Source organism: Paramisgurnus dabryanus, chromosome 8 (assembly GCF_030506205.2).
Source record: "Paramisgurnus dabryanus chromosome 8, PD_genome_1.1, whole genome shotgun sequence".
NCBI classification, from domain to species: domain Eukaryota; kingdom Metazoa; phylum Chordata; class Actinopteri; order Cypriniformes; family Cobitidae; genus Paramisgurnus; species Paramisgurnus dabryanus.
In genome coordinates this window covers 30279852-30298224 of record NC_133344.1, presented here as the reverse complement: position 1 = coordinate 30298224, position 18373 = coordinate 30279852, and the positions used below count along the sequence as shown (strand labels likewise).

The 18373-nt window shown below is 36.4% G+C and overlaps 2 protein-coding genes across 2 annotated transcripts; one reads left to right on the top strand and one right to left on the bottom strand.

Annotated features, from left to right (window-relative positions):
- Positions 1 to 1406: 1406 nt before the first annotated feature.
- LOC135771316 (kelch repeat and BTB domain-containing protein 8) lies at positions 1407 to 11367 on the bottom strand. The gene is made up of 5 exons (XM_065281515.2): positions 10998 to 11367; positions 10360 to 10513; positions 4748 to 4826; positions 3808 to 4035; positions 1407 to 3725 (listed from the first exon to the last, which is right to left on the bottom strand). Exons 1-5 carry the CDS (start codon positions 10998 to 11000, stop codon positions 2210 to 2212), a joined length of 1980 nt encoding a protein of 659 aa, XP_065137587.1. The 5' UTR covers positions 11001 to 11367; the 3' UTR covers positions 1407 to 2209.
- A 196-nt stretch (positions 11368 to 11563) lies between these two features.
- sars2 (seryl-tRNA synthetase 2, mitochondrial) lies at positions 11564 to 18344 on the top strand. The gene is made up of 16 exons (XM_065281514.2): positions 11564 to 12146; positions 12277 to 12372; positions 12635 to 12664; positions 12875 to 13015; positions 13880 to 13934; positions 14716 to 14779; positions 14857 to 14962; positions 15075 to 15122; positions 15275 to 15383; positions 15591 to 15636; positions 15724 to 15811; positions 15890 to 16002; positions 16266 to 16359; positions 17478 to 17570; positions 17767 to 17832; positions 18207 to 18344. Exons 1-16 carry the CDS (start codon positions 11880 to 11882, stop codon positions 18330 to 18332), a joined length of 1542 nt encoding a protein of 513 aa, XP_065137586.1. The 5' UTR covers positions 11564 to 11879; the 3' UTR covers positions 18333 to 18344.
- The last annotated feature ends 29 nt before the right edge of the window (positions 18345 to 18373 follow it).

Here is an 18373-nt window from a genome sequence, read left to right as displayed (position 1 = left end):
ATATAGATAACATATCAAATGTTGAAAGGAAGATATTTTGAAATGTCATGCCAAATATTGGCTCATTTTGGATTTCATGAGAGCTACACATTCCAAAAAAAGTTGGGACAGGTAGCAATAAGAGGCCGGAAAAGTTAAATGTACATATAAGGAACAGTTGAAAGACCAATTTGCAACTTATTAGGTCAATTGGCAACATGATTGGGTATAAAAAAGCCTCTCAGATTGGCAGTGTCTCTCAGAGGTCAAGATGGGCAGAGAATCACCAATTCCCCCAATGCTGCAGCGAAAAAATAGTTTTCTGAGTTTCTCAGAGAAAAATTGCAATGAGATTGAAGTTATCATCATCCAAAGATTCAGAGAATCTGGAACAATCTCTGTGCGTAAGGGTCAAGACCGGAAAACCATACCGGATGCCTGTGATCTTCGGGCTCTTAGATGGCACTGCATCACATACAGGAATGCTACTGTAATGGAAATCACAACATGGGCTCTGGAATACTTCCAGAACACATTGTCAGTGAACACAATCCACCGTGTCATTCGCTGTTGCCAGCTAAAACTCTGTAGGTCAAAAAAGAAGCCATATCTAAGCATGACCCAGAACCACAGGTGTTTTCCCTGGGCAAGGCTCATTTAAAATGGACTTTGGCAAAGTGGAAAACTGTTCTGTGGTCCAACGAATCAAAATTTGAAGTTCTTTTTGAAAAACTGGGATGCCATTTCATCCGGACTAAAGAGGACAATGACAACCCAAGTTGTTATTAGCGCTCTTTTCAGAAGCCTGCATCTCTGATGGTTTGGGGTTGCATGAGTGCGTGTGGCATGGGCAGCTTACACATCTGGAAAGATACCATCAATGCTGAAAGGTTTATCCAAGTTCTAGATACATATGATCCCATTCAGACGTCGTCTCTTTCAGGGAAGACCTTGCATTTTCCAACATGACAATGCCAGACCACATAGTGCATCAATTACAACATCAAGACTGCATAGAAGAAGGATCTGAGTACTGAAATGGCCAGCCTGCAGTCCAGATCTTTCACCCAAAGAAAAGATTTGGTGCATCATAAAGCGAAAGATGCGACAAAGAAGACCTAAGACAGTTGAGCAACTAGAAGTCTGTATTAGACAAGAATAGGTCAACATTCCCATTCCTAAACATTGGTCCTCCTCCAGCTGTTCCTTTATATGCACATTTAACTTTTCTGGCCTCTTATTGCTACCTGTCCCAACTTTTTTTGAAATGTGTAGCTCTCATGAAATGCAAAATGTGCCAACATTTGGCATGACATTTCAAAATATCTTACTTTCAACATTTGATATGTTATCTATATTCTACTGTGAATAAAATATAAGTTTATGAGATTTGTAAATTATTCCATTCCTTTTTTACTCACAATTTCTACAGTGTCCCAACTTTTTCTGTTTTGGGGTTGTAAAAAACACTGTCCTCAGCCTGGTTTTTTATTGTTTGGGCTACTCAGAGGTTTCTGGGAGGCAACTTTTGGGCAGTGGGTGTTTAGCACGAGTGCAGGACAGCAATGAAAATGGCCCATTTAATTTGTCCAGGAGGAGGGGCCAAGTTTGGATATTGTGTTTAAATACAGTAACTGAAAATACTGCATAGTGCACCTTTAAATGTAGATTATCCAATCATTTCATGAGATGTCAGATGTGACCCAGTCTGTGAAAACCCAACTAAAGTCGTTTCAGTGTTTTACTGTTTTGTACATAAATAAAATCATCCTACATAATGTAAAGGACATTATGTGAAAAATAACCTTGATATCTACTCAGATTGAAATCGATGAGTGAAATCGAACTTTGACGCTCCTAATCTCATTATTAAATTATGCAACTTTAGCCTGGATTTTACAGACAGGTCACATAATACTTAAGCATGATTTTACAGTAGTAACTGTAGTTAATATGGTATTTTGGCAGTACATCTACATTGCAAAGCAAACCTAACAAAAATTTCCTATGGTGACCAAAGTAAACGTTCAGCCTCACAGGCATAACACGAAGCAAATCAAATAAGTAAAACTTTTTGACCTTTTCCCCTTTTAAACCTTTTTAGAAGATCTTTATTATGATGCAAGCGTTATGTATATTTTCTGTTAACAAAATCATCAAGATATCAACCAAGAAAAAAAGTTCCAATTTCAGAAAAGTAGGCGCATAAGAAAAATTCCAGTTTGTCACTTCAAAAATCGCCCTCCTGAATGCGCAGGAGTCTGCATGACCTGGTCTGCCTTTTTTCGGCCTTATTCCGTTTCTGCTGAGCAGCCCGAAGCCGTGTAAAAATGTGTTTTTTGGGGAACTTTAGGGTAGTGCATCCAAACTGGCTAACTCCGCCCGTGTCTACCGGCAATTTCTCCCGTCTCTGGACCCAGCTACGCCAGCCAGGCTTCCAGCAGTATATGCTGTCATAAAACCTTGATCCGTTTTCACCACCCAATACGTATATCCTGTGCTTCCACCTTGCCACACCTGCAGCAGCAATGCGTCTTGGGAGGCCTGGAAAAACTACCTGGGTAGGAGCGCTACCACCCCCTCCACGGTCTGCTCCGACTATCAGCTCCCGCTCTAGTCCCGATACCCTTCCTTCTCGGAAGAACAGCACACGTCCTGTAGCGTCTAATGGTTCGGTGTTGGTGAAGTTGCCATCCATGAACATAGCGGCATCACGCAGGTAACCACCAACAGCACAAACACCTCCACGTACCGCTACTCCTCCAGCCAGGCAGGTGGCGCCAGAGTCTAGGGTAACACGGCACCAGGTCTTTGCAACGGTGTGGTATATAAGCACGCCAGCATGCACCACAGCCCTACTGTGATCCAGCGTGGTACCTCCAAGCAGGTAAAGGCGACAGCGGAGAGCGGCGCAAGCAAACGAACGCAATGGCAACGGCAAACGAGGTCCTGTTTCCCAGGTCAGTGCGTTAAGGTCAAATCTTTCGCATGTGTCTAGAAATTTCGTTCGGTTACAGCCACCCAAAGCATATAAGTAACCTTCGCAGCCGAGCAATCCCAACATAGCACGCGGTTCAGCCAGCAACGGCCGTGCAATCCAGCGGTTCAGCACCACATCGTACTCGTGTAATGAAGCCGACACTTGCCCGCTCCTCAGTATGCCACCCGCCACAAAGAGTCTACCATCAACTGCAGTGCATCCAGGGCAAAGCAGCGAGCCTAGGGATGCCAGCTTCTTCCACTTCCCGGTAGGCGGGTCGAAGCAATCCACCGTAAAGTCCCGCTCCTGTAAAGACTCGCTCTCTCTTGGCCTTAGATCCACACAAACTATTTTCTTCTCGAACATGCCTTCTCTTGGCCTCAGCGGCCCTTTCATCACTTCCGTACTGGCCCGAGGTCCGAGTTCTTGGTTCATCCGCCGACATTCTTCCGGGGTCAGAAGTCCAGGGCGTAAATGGCGTAACAAATTTGGCATGTGAACAAAACGATCATCGGGTTTGTACTCCGCCCAACGTCTTGCTGCGGCATAAACCTCCGTCTCGGTCTCCACGCCTAATCGATCCGACTCCAACAAGCTGCCGAGAGTTCCCGGGTCCAACAGGAGGAAGTCCCGCTGTCGGGACGCTCGGGGGAAATGTTGGCCCACCAGTCTCAACGAAGCCCGAAGAAGAAGCTGGTCATGGTGAGAACGAGCCAGAGAGTACATACCCAGGCAATTCTCGACAGAAAGGTGTTTAACGAGGAATCTAATGAAATGGGAAACGAAGTTATAAGTGTGACAGGCTTTACACAGTATCATAATCACAATAAGTCTGACCTAAATATTACCTCGAACAAAGATCCTGCAAGGGCATCACTTGAAGACGATTGGCCGCTACAAACAAATCCTCTGCTGTGTCGAGACTAAGACCTGCTTCCCCTGTATAAACAAACTGAATGACTGTCTCCATAATAAAGGGCGTCACCTCTTCCAGACGGATCTCAGTGAGACGAGACTCCACAAGAGGGCTGGTAAACATTGCACGGAAATACGGACTGACTGCTGCTAAAAGAACTCTGAAAGAAAAAAAGAAGTATAGTTTTATATGTATATCATCATACTTTTGTACAAGTGTCTGTGAAAGCCAGGCTTAAGTCTTATAATCTAAGGTTGAGATTAGATTAGATTGACATTGATTTCAATCATTGACATGACCTTACTCAGTCAAAGATATGAAGGTAAAATTCTCACAGAATGTTCTTTACATTATGTAGAAGGATTTTAAACGATTAGTTTGTTTTCTTAAAAAAAATCCAGATAATTTACTCACTACCATGTCATCCAAAATATTGATGAACTTGTGGTTTAAAAGTGCATATTTTTTATTTTTCTTGTCAAAAATGACAATCATTTCGCTAGATAAGACCCTTAAGCCTCGTTTGAGATCATTTAGAGTCCTTTGAAACTGCTATTTTAAACTGCATTAAAACAGTTAAGTGTTGAGGTCCATTAAAGTCCATTAAAATGAGAAAAATCCTGGAATGTTTTCCTCAAAAAACATAATTTCCTCTCGACTGAACAAAGAAAAGACATCAATATTTTGGATGACATGGTGGTGAGTAAACTATCTGGATTTTTATTAAGAAAATGGACTAATCCTTCAAGTAAAAAACAGTAAATCACAAAAAACAACTTTAGCTGGGTTTTCACTGGCAGGGGTCACATATAAAACATTGATGAAGAATATTAAAATTGGATGGCATTGAATAGTGAAAACAGAAGACCCACCGGTGACACATGAACTTCTTTCCCTCTACCAAAAGAGTGACATCACACAACTGCCGAGCATCAAATAGCTGCTTTAATCCTGTTTGAGATATTAAAAGGGACATGACAGTAAAGAGAGATTAGAGGAGTGAGATTTGTAAAAGCATGCATCACATTTTGGTCGTATTAAAATAAAATATATTTTCATATAAAACTAACTATTTTATAAATATAACAACAAGACCATCACCCAACAAGTAAGCTAGATACTAAACTACCCCGAACTGCTTTAAAGCGATAGTTCACCCCAAAATGACAATTTTATCATAAATTGCATCTTCTAAACCACCAAGTGCTCCAATTTTTTTTTTTAGATATTTTTGATGAAAACTGGGAGGCTTTTGTCTGTCCTGTTGACTTCAGTTTGTGTCACAATTCTTTCTAGGGGTGCAACGAGATTTCTTGTGGAGGTGTAATGCTGTCCGTTTCTGAAACAAAAAGGCTGCATCCTTGGAGGTCGCATTTGTAGACTGCATACTTCATAAAGACTTCTTATTACAGAATATTAACAATTCTAAAGTTCACTGTTATATTTAGTTCATGCTAAATTGTTGTAATATGCTTATGACTTGTAAATGTAATGCTCAGTTAACTGAAATAAACCAGGCTTGATGACATATGCAGCCTCCGGATGATGCAGCTTTCTGTTTGAGAAACGGCCATTGGCTCCTGATATCAGCATAAACTTTCTGGCTAAACTTTTTCCAGTGCAATGTGCATGCATTATATTCTGTATTTTACTGGGTGTGCTTTTTTGTTTGGGATTCCAATAATATTCATCTCGTCTGAGACGCGTGATTGTTGATCAGTGTCAGATGTGAAGTCTCAGCAGATTAAACCCTCACTCCGAGTTTACATGATTTAATGTTTGCATGTTCTTGCTCAAGAATAACAGTTCTTGTATCATTTCCATTGTAAAGAATTGGACAAATATTAAAGATTTTTAAATTGATTTAAACGTTGTTTGGCTAAAAGTGTGCATAAAATAATATAAGTGGGTCCTTTGGCGCCCCCTGCAGGCATTTGTTATAATACATAATGCTGGTTTTAATTACAAAGGCTACTTACATATTACTGTAATGTGTTTGTTGTGATAGTTTATTTGAACCATTTATTATTGCAACGTTATTATTATGTAATTTTAAAGGTCATTGCTCATTTGGGTCTATTTTTATTACCAAAAAAAACTTCATTATCAATTAGCAAGATAATTGTTAGGCACAGTCTTAGACTAGTTCAAACATTTCAAAATAATGTGATTTCTTTTATTATTAATTTATTTTATCATTGAGGATTTCTTAAAAAGTGAAAAAATCTTGGTTCTCTTCTCGTCACGTGTCTTGTCACACACCCATTTTTTCCCCAGAAAAGAATGAAAGACATTGCCAAAACGGCTTATATTCCAGCAGTAGTTGAATATTAATATTACAAAGTAACATGAACACTTTTGTGTGCAAAGAAAACTTAATTTGTTCTCCTCTAAGTCATTCAGTGCATGTTCATGAGCAGACTACGACGCATGCTGCTGACGTAGTTGCCAATGTTGTCTGTTTTTTCCGCTTTTTTATATAAGCCATTACGCAAACATTATAAACAATACTTTAACAGCCCATATAAATTCAAAAATTACTTGCCAGTGAAATTGTCATTTTCTGCATCCCTTTAACACTCAGATGCAGAATCAGGCCTCTGGTGACCATAGCAACCCATGTCAGAGCATCAAGATAAGACTGGTTTACAACCCTTTTGCAATGTAAGGATATTCACTCTCTCTTCCATTCATTATATGTATTCACTTATAAATGTATAGAAATGTCTTAATCAAATATTCCTAATCTTCTCATGCAGGGTACCCCCAGGATTGTCAAACCTAAATTCAAGGCTTTTTAAGACCTTTTTAATACCACTTCAAATGAAATGCAATACCTACATCGCACCCATTTGGGTAGAATAAATAATTTTAAATAACGTAATATACCTCAAATAATTACTATTTACAATTGTTTGAACATTCATGACAACATGCCTCAAAGGCTGAGTCCAAGGCCCAAACGGCCCAACCCTTATCTTAACCCAACAATCAAAACCAACAATCAAATAGATTTAATAGATTTAAAAGTACATTTATAAATTTATTGTATATTTGAAAATCCCTAAATCAGGGATGGACAACTGGAGGGCCAGGGGCCACATGCGGCCCTCCTCTTTATCTTTTGCAGCCCGCCACGTTTTAATATGACCATTATGTCAGATAAGGTAATTTATGTTAAAACAATAGACTTGTTTGATCCATGAAATAAGCTGCAAACCAAACAATAACACCAACTTTAAGGTATACATTTTTTTTGCTGTTTAATATAGTTAAGATAATAACATCTAATACCACTCATCAGTAATGCTCTGAATCAGAACAATACTGACAAACAAAATTAACCATATTATGGGAAATGAAACAAAAGAAACCTCAAACACAACAACAAATTAAAATGTAATGCTATTTTGACCCTAAAAAGACAAGAGATCTGTTCACTGCACCAGACAAAAAACTGGACACAAGCTCATATATAGATATATTTCTGTTAATCTTTATACAGGATCATACTAAAGTTTTCTAAAGCTTACTTAGTGTGACAATGTAAATATGTAGCCTATAGTATATATTGCAAGATGATATTATCTAATTAAACATTAAACAAAATATATAATAGCGTTCAAATTTGCTCATTGTTTGCAGCTTATTATTGCATGGATCACACAAGACTATTGCTTAACATATAAATTACCTTCTCGACATAATGATCATATTAAAACGTGTCTTCTCTACCTAGATTTACTAGAGACATTGTGGAACAGAAGATTGTTTGTGTCACTGATTAAATCAAAAAACCGATCACAGGTGCGAGGACACCAGTCATTGTCCTGCCCCACAGTCCCAAAGTCAACTTGATCGAGCAAGTGCATGTTGTGCAGCTGCGAGCGCATAGAGAGAGTCGAGCGAGCGCTCATCCCAGCCTTTACTTTATCATCCCAGCCTTTTTACTTAACTTTTTACTTTGCTCGCGTGACTGTGTTTGTGCGCTTTGAACAGAGGTGTGCTCTCGGGAGGATGTTTTTCTGCGCACGATTAGTGTTCTGTGAACACGCGAGAATGCTTTCCCGCGCGCAAACAGTGTTCTGCGCGCTTGCTAAGATGCTTTTCCAAACATGGATAGTGTTCTGCGCTCGTATCTATCGCTCCCGTGTGGTTTTCGTGCACGTGAGTTTTGTGTCTGAATTAACAGCATATAAATCTATTGATAATTTGAAAAATTAAGACCTCCGTGAAAAATTCAAGACTTTGAGGTGAAATTCAATACCTTTTAAGGCCTTAATATGGGAAAATTAAATTCAATACTTTTTCAAGATTTTTAAGACTCCGCGGGTACCCTGTCATGTATGATGTTCTTGGTGTTTAATGTTATATATCAAACTAGCTTAAAATAATGTTTTAGTATTGCTCACTGAATCAAAATCATATGTAGAACATGTTTGGTATATTTGAGTTGCACTTCTGATTTCCTAAACAGTAATATGCAATTCCATATGCAACACAGCATGTTGGAAGACAAAGAGAGTTAACTTTCCCTCTAAAAAGTACAACATCTGATTGGGTCAGACACCTCTTTAGGGTGTGACATCTTTACAGTTTGAAGAGAACTGCCTAAGAACAAACCCTGGCAGTTTCTTCGGGTCACCCTTTCTTATAGTCATATGTTTGAATCTTTGGAATCTTTTGGGGAATTTCATCAGAATGAGAATTCTAAACTAGAAGTCTTCAGCGTACCTCTAAGTTTTGTGCCTTGTCTTTCCATTTACCAAAGATCGTCAATCTGGTTTTCTCTTTCATCAATACAACTTTTAATCAAGATCAACTGAAGCCTCATCAAACTACATCAGGACACTTTCTTTTAATGGGCAAGGCATGCAAGTATCATACCTAGTTATATTCACTGATGCATCACACATCATTAATCCCTTTAAACCAGGACTTTCGCAGCGAAGAAATTTCCGGTTAATATGCGGTTTTATCGTCTTTTTATTCATAAATTAAATAATGATTTAAATCCAGAACAACGAGGTGCACCGCAGGGTAGGCTACATGTCTTTCCCCTTCTAAGAAAAAGATTTACACAAGCTATATATTATATTATACAGCTAAATATATATATTTTTACAACAAACATTGAAGAACATCGTTTAGACTTAAGTGCAAATTTACAGAGCCTCTGTAAATACAGAACACACAGTGTTGTCTTAATGAAATTAAAGTTTGCTAGTATTTGTGCACCTGTAAATGTACAAAAGGAATGTAATACAGAAGGCAATGCATATTAATAAAGGGCATTTTCAATAATATATTAGTAGATAAATAACGTGTATCTGTAAAGTATGAAAATGACTGAATCATTATTTAGGCAAAATTAAATTGGAGAGATCATTTTTATTCATTTAGATTTTGTCATAATTTTAGAACAAGCTTAAATGCTATCCATAACAACTTACATTTTATCCTGTGTGTTCGTTGATCAAAAATATGTAGAAATATATGCTAAGCAATCAGTTCTATTGTGGCGCTTTGTATTTGTGTTGATCAGTTAGATTAAAGTAATTTTACTAATTATGCTAATCCTGTCATCTCAGTTTCACTTTGCGTGCACAAGGCTTTTCACACATGTATTACATTTTGAATTAAAAAAATTAAAAAAATCACTCTCTTAACTCTTGACAATTTATTTGCCCTTTATTATACATGTATGATGTAAAACATTCATTCCACTTTTAATTCGAAGTTCGAGGTTGTGATTTAATTTCGATCGCTCTTAATTATAAATACTTTATTTTTGAGTGAATATTTGTTTCCCTTAAATAGGGATGGTGGTAAATGTTAAAAATATTATTAATAAGCAAAGCTTATTATAAAATTGAGACTTCAATGTTTGAAACAACATTGTTCTAGCCCCTCCTTTAAATTTACTACATTGTTAATGCATGAAGTAACAATAAGCAATATTGTTTTTCATCATTTATTAGTATTTGTTTATGTCGTTACAATTGTTCAAGTTAGTTAATGGTGCATTAACTAATGTTAACAGCTGAAGAGTTTGGTTCCAAAACACGTTAATTAGACTGCCTGAGACGTACACACTCACTCAATGGATGGACAATGTGACAGGATTACCTCCAGTTAAGTAAAGATAAATTGAGAGGCTATAAATCATTAGATGCCCATTACTATGTGCTGAATGGGCATGTAGATGATATAACTGATGCGCTGCAAAGTGAGTATTTTTGATGATTGTTTCTGTCCAGTCCTATCTACGTTTTTTTTGTTTGTTCTTTGCCTGGCACTGGTAGCAGGTGTGTGATAAAATTTCAAATTGGAGCCTGTACTAACACAACAAAATTGCATTTGCAGACACATTTGTACTGGCCGCTTTCAGTTTTCCTTTTGTTTTGCCTCCAGCTAGCGCGTGATGTAGTCGTGACGTAGGCACTTAAAGGGTCTACAAGTGAAGTATTTACAGTAGACTCACCCTGAGTTACATACTCCCCTAAGGGAGTGGAGTAATCATCTGGAAAATCCTCCTCCTCAGAGTCACTATCTGAGAGAGGTTCTCCAGCCTCTCTATCAACATCTTTCCATGGCTGTGGCCGCCAGGTAACGGTACCACCTCTGCCCGCATTCATCTATAAAAGAGACTCAGCATTAGTTCCAATAGATGCTCTTGATGCAAATTTATTTACAGTAATACAATTCCAGGTAAGGAATTATTTTTCATAGCATACTGGTGACATAAGTGTGCTCCGGTGTCTGCGATTTTGCAATTTATTGCCTGCCCCAAACATTTCAGCCTGAGTGCACCAAGCATTTTGTTGGTCGACTTTTGAAAACCATATACATACTAGACAAAAAAAACTATAGGTGCATCCCAAATTTCAGCTTTCTTTCACTGTTTACTAATGATCCCAAACATTTCCCAAAACAACTTGACAGCAATGTGTTTTCAGTTTGGTGCACAATAGTAAATGCATGTCATCATTGTGATGCACAATGATTTCTGCCCACCCCCACCCATCTGTTAAGACAAATCTTATGAAACAAGTAAAAAAGGCACACAAATAACCTACACTGCTACACGGACACGCCACGTGATTGTTTAAAAAATATTACCATGACAGATGAAGGTTTATATCTGACCCCAGCAGTACAGGTCTACGTAGCTGATACTCTCTCTTTTTTTGTGGTATCTTAGGTTTGAGAATCAAGGCTGTCACCATTCCGGCCAGTCGCAACGCTTTCACCTTCCTTTGTATTTTCAGCGCAAGTTGGTTGGTTTATCGCGGATTGTTGGAGGTCCTGCGCAAAACACGGCTGCATGTACTCCGGGGTGGCCATTAAACTGTTGAGCCAGGGAGAAAATGAATTATTGTTTACATGAACTTCTGCTCATAGCTGCAATAGCTTTACTGTAAGCAAGGCAAGTATGCTGAAGGATCTTCTGATTTGCCGGAACAACGCACACAACTTCCGCATAAGTACCGGATATGACGCGTTATTTACTTCCGGTCTTTTGTATTATTTAGTAAATATTATTTGTTCCGTACGGTTATATTTTATCTCCTTTTTCTTTAAAAACTAATTTAAACATTTCTTTAAATATGAAAGATATTTTGCTATAATACTACACATCTATTAATTATTATAACATTTGTTTAAACGTAAAAATATGTGTTAAATATTCATTGAACAATTGTAAAATCATGAATGATATTTAATGAAAACGCATAAATAACGCTTTTATTGTGTAAAGCTTTTAGTCCCCAAATTAATTTTGAATGTAGTCACTAAATCAGATGCGCCACTGTCCTGCAGAATTGTTCCAACCCTAATCAAACACCTACAAAAATATTTTACTTTGTTTACATTTCAGTAATATTAACAAAATAATACATTTGGTATATAATACTAACAGTAATAATTTTGATTTACAATCGCGTTTTGGCTAAAGAATCCCATCGGCCTCCGTAGTCAACTGTAGTCAACTTATCCAGCATGGCGTCCGCCGTAAGGACATCCATACGATTTTGCTCACTCGTTCTGCTCACGCGTAGAAGACAGAATGTCAACAGTATATTTCGATGGTCCTGTCGGCCATGCTCTTCTCGGTCAGTCAGGAGCAGTCTTTATGAGCACATACGAGAAGGGTACAGTCATAAACCCGAGCTGGATATGCGCCGGGTGTGCGAGGATACAGATACCGTGATGGCAGAGGTGGAGAATCGCAAAGGTGATCTGCGGGCAGCTGATGTCGGCCTCATAGTAAGATTTAAGCATGTCATTACATTACTTTTTAAAGCATTAACACTGCGTTTATAGTAATTAAATTAAGAATTATAGTTATTAATAATTGTAGAGTTATCGTCAATAATGTTTTTGCATTGCTTTGCAGATCACAGTATGGAAGAAATTACAGAATGTGCAAAAAGAAATATCAGAATTGGAGAAAAGAAAAGATGTAATCAGTGCTAAAGTCCGCGCTATTGTGGTAAGTGTATTGAAAACTTATAAGCTCATATAAAAGACTGTGGTTTATACTAAAGCATTGTAAAATTAATAGATACTGTAGTGTTTTAAAATCTTACTATAGTTCTGTATTGCTGTATAATACTACAGTGGAGTTACAAATATTCTATAGTATTTCTACATGTGGGAGTACACAAGCCTTTTGGAATAACACAAAACATTTTCCTAATAATTGTTCAAGCTTGGTCAAACTCTGATTTAGTGTATTTCATTTTTTTATACAGGATTCACATGACAAGTCAACTTTGTCAAGTGTAAGTGCTTTTTTCATTGAGCAATCTATTCAACTGAGTTGGATGAATTTGATATGGTTTCAAGGTGCATTTTGTAAAAACTGAATTTACAATAGCTGAAAAAAACAGTGTAATTGAAGAAAAATACATTTTGTTTATGATGTATATACTGTTTTAGTTATGTTAATACCTTTGCAATCTGTACTGAAAAAAAGTGTGTTTTATTGTCAGCTTGTGGAGTACAGGACTTGTAGAGAGGAGGGCAGAGAGCTCAGAGAGAGACTGACTCAGCTGTATTTACAAGAAAGTGAACTGGAGAAAGAGCATTACTGTCGTGCTCTAAGGCTGCCCAACAAAACACATCCCAGTGTGGTAAGATAACGTTTCACATTATATAAAATAAGTAAAAATACTGAAAAAAATTTAACTGTTAGATAGTCCAGTTGAAATGGAAATATAATTGTAGTTTTAAATTATAGTTAACTATTTCATATGTAATTTATTGCTAAAATCCAAAGCAAATGTATATATACAGCTGCGGAAAAGTTAAGAGACCACTCCAGTTTTGTTTTTAATCAACATTTCTACATGTATTGAGACCATTTCAGTCCAGTCTCCTCAGGAGTGACAGTAAAGCAAACAGCAAATCTAAAAGGCACATGTAAGATGTGATTTAAAAATCATGCACAACACATAAACATTCTGCTACTGAAAAATGAATTTGAACTTGTTTTCTTTGCAGTATTGAAAATCTGAAAACACTACATCTTTTTGTTATTTTAGCCATTTTTTTAGCTGGTAGGCTAGCTGATTTAAGGTGGCAGTCGCTTAAGTCCAGCTAGACCAGCTTAAAAAGTGACCAAAACACAGCAGACTAGCTTGCTAGGAGCTACACCAGCAATAGCAGCTAAAACCAAGCTGGGAGACCAGCTAAACCAGCTCACCAGCTTATTCTGGTCTTAGCTGGATTTTTCAGTAGGGTCAGTAAATAAATGCACATAAAAACGATTTTTCTTAGGAATTTGTCAGAAATGTTGTTGGTAGTTGATAGAATAAAAACAAATAATAATAATAATTTTACTTAAAACGCATACCTATAAATAGTACATTTAGAAAAAAATATCTTGAAGTGATCTCTTAACTGTATTTTTTTCAATTATGTAGAAAATGAAAAAACTTTATTCTCTGACTTATTAATGTTTTTCATCATTTAAGTTTTTTTCTCTGTATTTGTAGCCCATAGGAGATGAGAGCCATGCAAGAGTAGTTGAATTGGTCGGTCAGAGACGAGGTAACTTCATTTGAATAAAGTGTCATTTATTACCAAAAATTGGATCCAGTAACAGCAGAATCCTTTACAAAAAATATTGGGTGTTTTTTTTTTGTCTTACAACGTTCATCTTTCTGCTTTTTGATTTTATGTATTTGACCCCGGACCACAAAACCAGGTTTTGATAAATATAAGGGTCAACATAGGGTCAAAAATAAGGGTCAATATTTTAAAATTGAGATTTATACATAATCTAAAATGTTAAATAAATAAGCTTTCTATGGATGTGTGGTTTGTTTGGATAGAATAATATTTGGCCAAAATACTTAGAGGGGGTTTATGATAAAAGAGACAAATTAGCATTTTCCAGATACTCACTTCATCTCATCTCAAAGACATATTTTGAATTTGCACTTCTCGGAAGAGAAGTCACCGGTCCCCAATGAATCTGAGGGTGCAAAAATATTGACAAAATAGCCTTTAAAGTTGTTAAAATGAAGTCATTAGCTACTGCATCCACTCACAAAAATAAAGTTTTAATATATTTACAGTTGACAATGTACTTAATATCTTTATGGAGAATAATCTTAATATCTTAATGATTTTTGGCATAAAAGAAAAATAGATAATTTTGCCCAATACAATGTATTGTTGGCCATAGATACAAATACACCTGTGTGACTTAAAACTGGTTTTGTGGTCCAGAGTCAGTATATTTAGTATATTTTATATTTATTATTTACTGTTAGTCTTAAATTTCATGTGAGGTTTAATGCTATATGGTGTTGCGTGTCCACCATAGAATTTGATTTCAAACCTAAAGGCCATCTGGAAATTGGAGAACGTCTTGACATCATAAGGCAAAGGTTAGATCATTTGATTTAAAATTTTAATAAGACGTTTTCTTTTTCTTTGCTTTTCATTTTCATCTCTTCTTTCTCAGACGGCTTGCTCATGTATCAGGTCACAGATCGTACTACCTGAGAGGGGCAGGGGCCAGACTTCAGCTGGCCTTGCAAAATTTTGCTATGGACCTTCTTTATAAACGGGTTGGTGTGTTTCTGTTCAACCTTCTGTTTGAAACCTCCAGATTAACAAATCACTGTTTCTGTCTTCTTGAAAGAGAATTGAATTAATGCTTTGTTCGTATAATTTTTAAAGGGCTTTATTCCCATGGTTGTTCCTGATATGTTAAAAGGAGTGGTTTTTGTAAGTACTGCTTTCATTCAACTTGAGTGTACATTGTAACCATCTATATATATACATTTGGCAGATGCCTTTTCTACATTGAATGACCTAAAGTGTCGTATGTGTAGATCAGTAAGGATTGATTAAGGGATATTTTTGGATCTGTTGTTTAGGAAGGTTGTGGGATGCAACCTCATGCTCATAAATCACAGGTGTACTCTCTGGATCCCAGCAGCTTTCCTGATCTTAATCTTGCTGGTACAGGAGAAGTGGGCATAGCAGGTGAGAAATGAAATTACCTTTTGTAATGTTATTTAATCCCTACTGTATAATAGTCATACGATCATAAACAATTCTATATAATGCTGCCAAATTATAGTTTATCGTTTAGTTTAATCTGGTTTATTTAAATTGTGCATTTTTAAAAAAAATACCTTTCAATGAAATGAGTAAAAATACATCAAGTTTTGCTTGATTTTATCTCTACAGGCTATTTCATGGATCATGCTGTAAATTTAAAGGATCTACCTGTCAGGTATTAAACATTCTGATAGGTTGATGCATTTGAGCATGTTGTTCAGAGGAGAATAACATTTGTGTTGTTTTAATATGAACGTTTCAGGAGTGTTTGTAGTAGCACATGCTATCGAGCAGAAACAGACACTGGCAGAGAGCCGTGGGGTCTCTACAGAGTTCATCATTTTAACAAGGTGATATAAAAACACTGGTGTCAACACTGATACTTTCATATTATTATAATGACACTAACACTGTTTGCATTTATGCAGGTTGAAATGTTTGGTGTTACAGGAAATGAGACGGGAGAGGAGAGTTCACAACTGCTGAATGAATTTGTTTCATTACAGAAGGAGATTTTCTCATCCCTTCAGCTTCATTATAGGTACAGGTCTTTTAAATGTGTCCAGATATTTACGTAAAATCTTGAATCAGTCAATAACACATTTTTTTGTAATGTGACAATAAAATCTTTTATTATCTTACATGCTTGATATGATTTATTTTGTGTAATTGTCTTGGGCATGTTGTACAGTCTGTTGAAAATTGAGATTTTATTTCATTACATATTTCATTTTAATATTTGGCCTTGACAACCATCAATTTTGCAATATTGTTCTCAAACAAACATATACTTTTTATACATAGAGTCTTGGATATGCCAACTCAAGAACTTGGGCGTCCTGCTTACAGGAAGTATGATATTGAAGCGTGGATGCCGGGCCGCGGCAGCTTCGGAGAGGTTGGAAATATGTTTTAAAAGTCTTTCATTTATTTGAATAGCACTTTTTAAAGGGATAGATCACCCAAAAATGAAAAATCTGTCATTTACCCTCGAGTTGGAACACACCTGTATAAATTTCTTTGTTCTGATAAAACCATACTGATTAAGGGAAAGTAGGAAAAGGAATACTATGGAAGTCAATGATTGGTTTGGTTGAAAACATTCCTCAAAATATCTTTCTTTGTGTTCATCAGAACAAAGAAATTCATACAGATTTGTAATAACATGAGTGTGAGAAAATGACGACAGAATTATAATTTTTGGGTGAACTATCCCTATTATTAAATATATAGCTATAACAGAATATATAATAATATTGTATTTTAATTTTATTGTCCTTATAGATTATTGACTACCGAACATTTACTCACTAAAAATAAAAAACATATTAAACTAGACATGCCTTTCCATCTTACATAAAAATGGCCCTTAGAAGAAGAAAACATTATATTTGACATTACAGTAAGGAATTTGCAATAATACAATTAACAGCAGTGCAGACACACAGAGAAATTATAGCAAGTGCACCCCAGGACCACCTACAACATTTTAAGACATTTCAATTGTTTAACTTGATTTGCTATTTAAATTGAAATTCAATTAAAAGCACAATCCCCTGGTTTCACGGACAAGGCGTAAGGCTAGTTCTAGACTAAAACGCTTAAATCTGAATTAAGCTAATCTTTGTCTGTGAAGCCAGGCAAATATGTAGGATTTCACCACTAGAGGTCACACTTTCAAAACAACAACAAGGGTGAAGCTTGTAGATGTTATGAACGAGAGTGGAACAATGGACTTCTCTCATACTTTTTACAAGCAGAAACCGAAGTTAGCTCTTATATTCTTTCATTGATGGGTGATAATGACAAAGAAAGAGACGTAATTTAAAATAGAAATGTACAAATCATTTGGAAATTTTGGGATAATGAAAGTACACAACTGCATGACATACTGTATATAACACTGGTTTTTGGATATTTTATTACAAAAATCGTACATATTGTGGCTTTAAATTTTGTTTCAGGAATTACATCTGCATTTGTGTTGATTATCAACTTACAAAATCTTTTTATTAGATTTCCAGTGCATCAAACTGCACAGACTACCAGAGTCGACGCCTTAATATTCTCTATGAGGCAAATGATGGACACCTTAAGTATGCACATACGGTGAGTGGCTAGTTATAGCGGACTTATTGAGCAATAAGTGTGTTATTAACATTTGAGATATTATTTCAGTTGGTACAGAACCAAGGACTCCGAGAACGTTTAATGTTTAAAAGTAACAAAGAGAACAGAATGTACAAAAAAGCCTGCAGCAGTCTTAAACACTTCATCATTATTATAACACTTTGTTTTGTTTTAGGTAAATGCCACAGCTTGTGCTATTCCCCGTACCATCATTGCCATATTGGAGACACATCAGACCAAGGTAGAATTTAAACAAGAACACTCACTGCTGGAACATCAAATTGTTGTTTAAATATAACACCGGCACCCATTAAGTTTATTTCTCACAAGCAAGAAAAATCCCAAAAATGTTTTGGTGTAAATCACTTAAAATTCATTCTACTTATGTGAGGTTTCAGAATAAATGTTTGTTTTAGAAAATGTGTATTTTTTCCACTTCATCACTTACAAAACACTTATAACCATGCTGTAGACTGTAATACAATGGGATTTTAAAAACAAACTGGATATGTGTGCATGCTGAAAAAAACCTTAAAGCTCACTTTTTTCTGTTTTAAAGAAACGTTTTTGCAACGCCTGGCTTTTTGACATGCATAATGATTTTGTTTTCTTTAGGAGGGGACGGTTCGGGTTCCTGATGTCTTACAGCACTACCTTGGATTGGAAGTGATTGAGAAACCTACATACACTCCTATTAAATATGTTGGACCCAACCAGCCGAAGCGTCAAACCTCTAAATAACTCTTCATAGCATACCAGACCCCAATAAAGTATTTTTTTAT

What these genes read in the sequence shown, in the direction of transcription:
- LOC135771316 (XM_065281515.2), bottom strand. An exon ending in AAGAAGTTCATGTGTCACCG is followed by an intron (nt 4,036 to 4,747) that starts GTGGGTCTTCTG and finishes TTTTTCTTTCAG; the next exon opens with AGTTCTTTTAGCAGCAGTCA. An exon ending in TTGCAGGATCTTTGTTCGAG is followed by an intron (nt 3,726 to 3,807) that starts GTAATATTTAGG and finishes CCATTTCATTAG; the next exon opens with ATTCCTCGTTAAACACCTTT.
- sars2 (XM_065281514.2), top strand. Translation starts at nt 11,880, where the DNA reads ATGGCGTCCGCCGTAAGGACATCCATACGATTTTGCTCACTCGTTCTG. An exon ending in TGGACCTTCTTTATAAACGG is followed by an intron (nt 14,963 to 15,074) that starts GTTGGTGTGTTT and finishes TAATTTTTAAAG; the next exon opens with GGCTTTATTCCCATGGTTGT. An exon ending in TGTTAAAAGGAGTGGTTTTT is followed by an intron (nt 15,123 to 15,274) that starts GTAAGTACTGCT and finishes TCTGTTGTTTAG; the next exon opens with GAAGGTTGTGGGATGCAACC.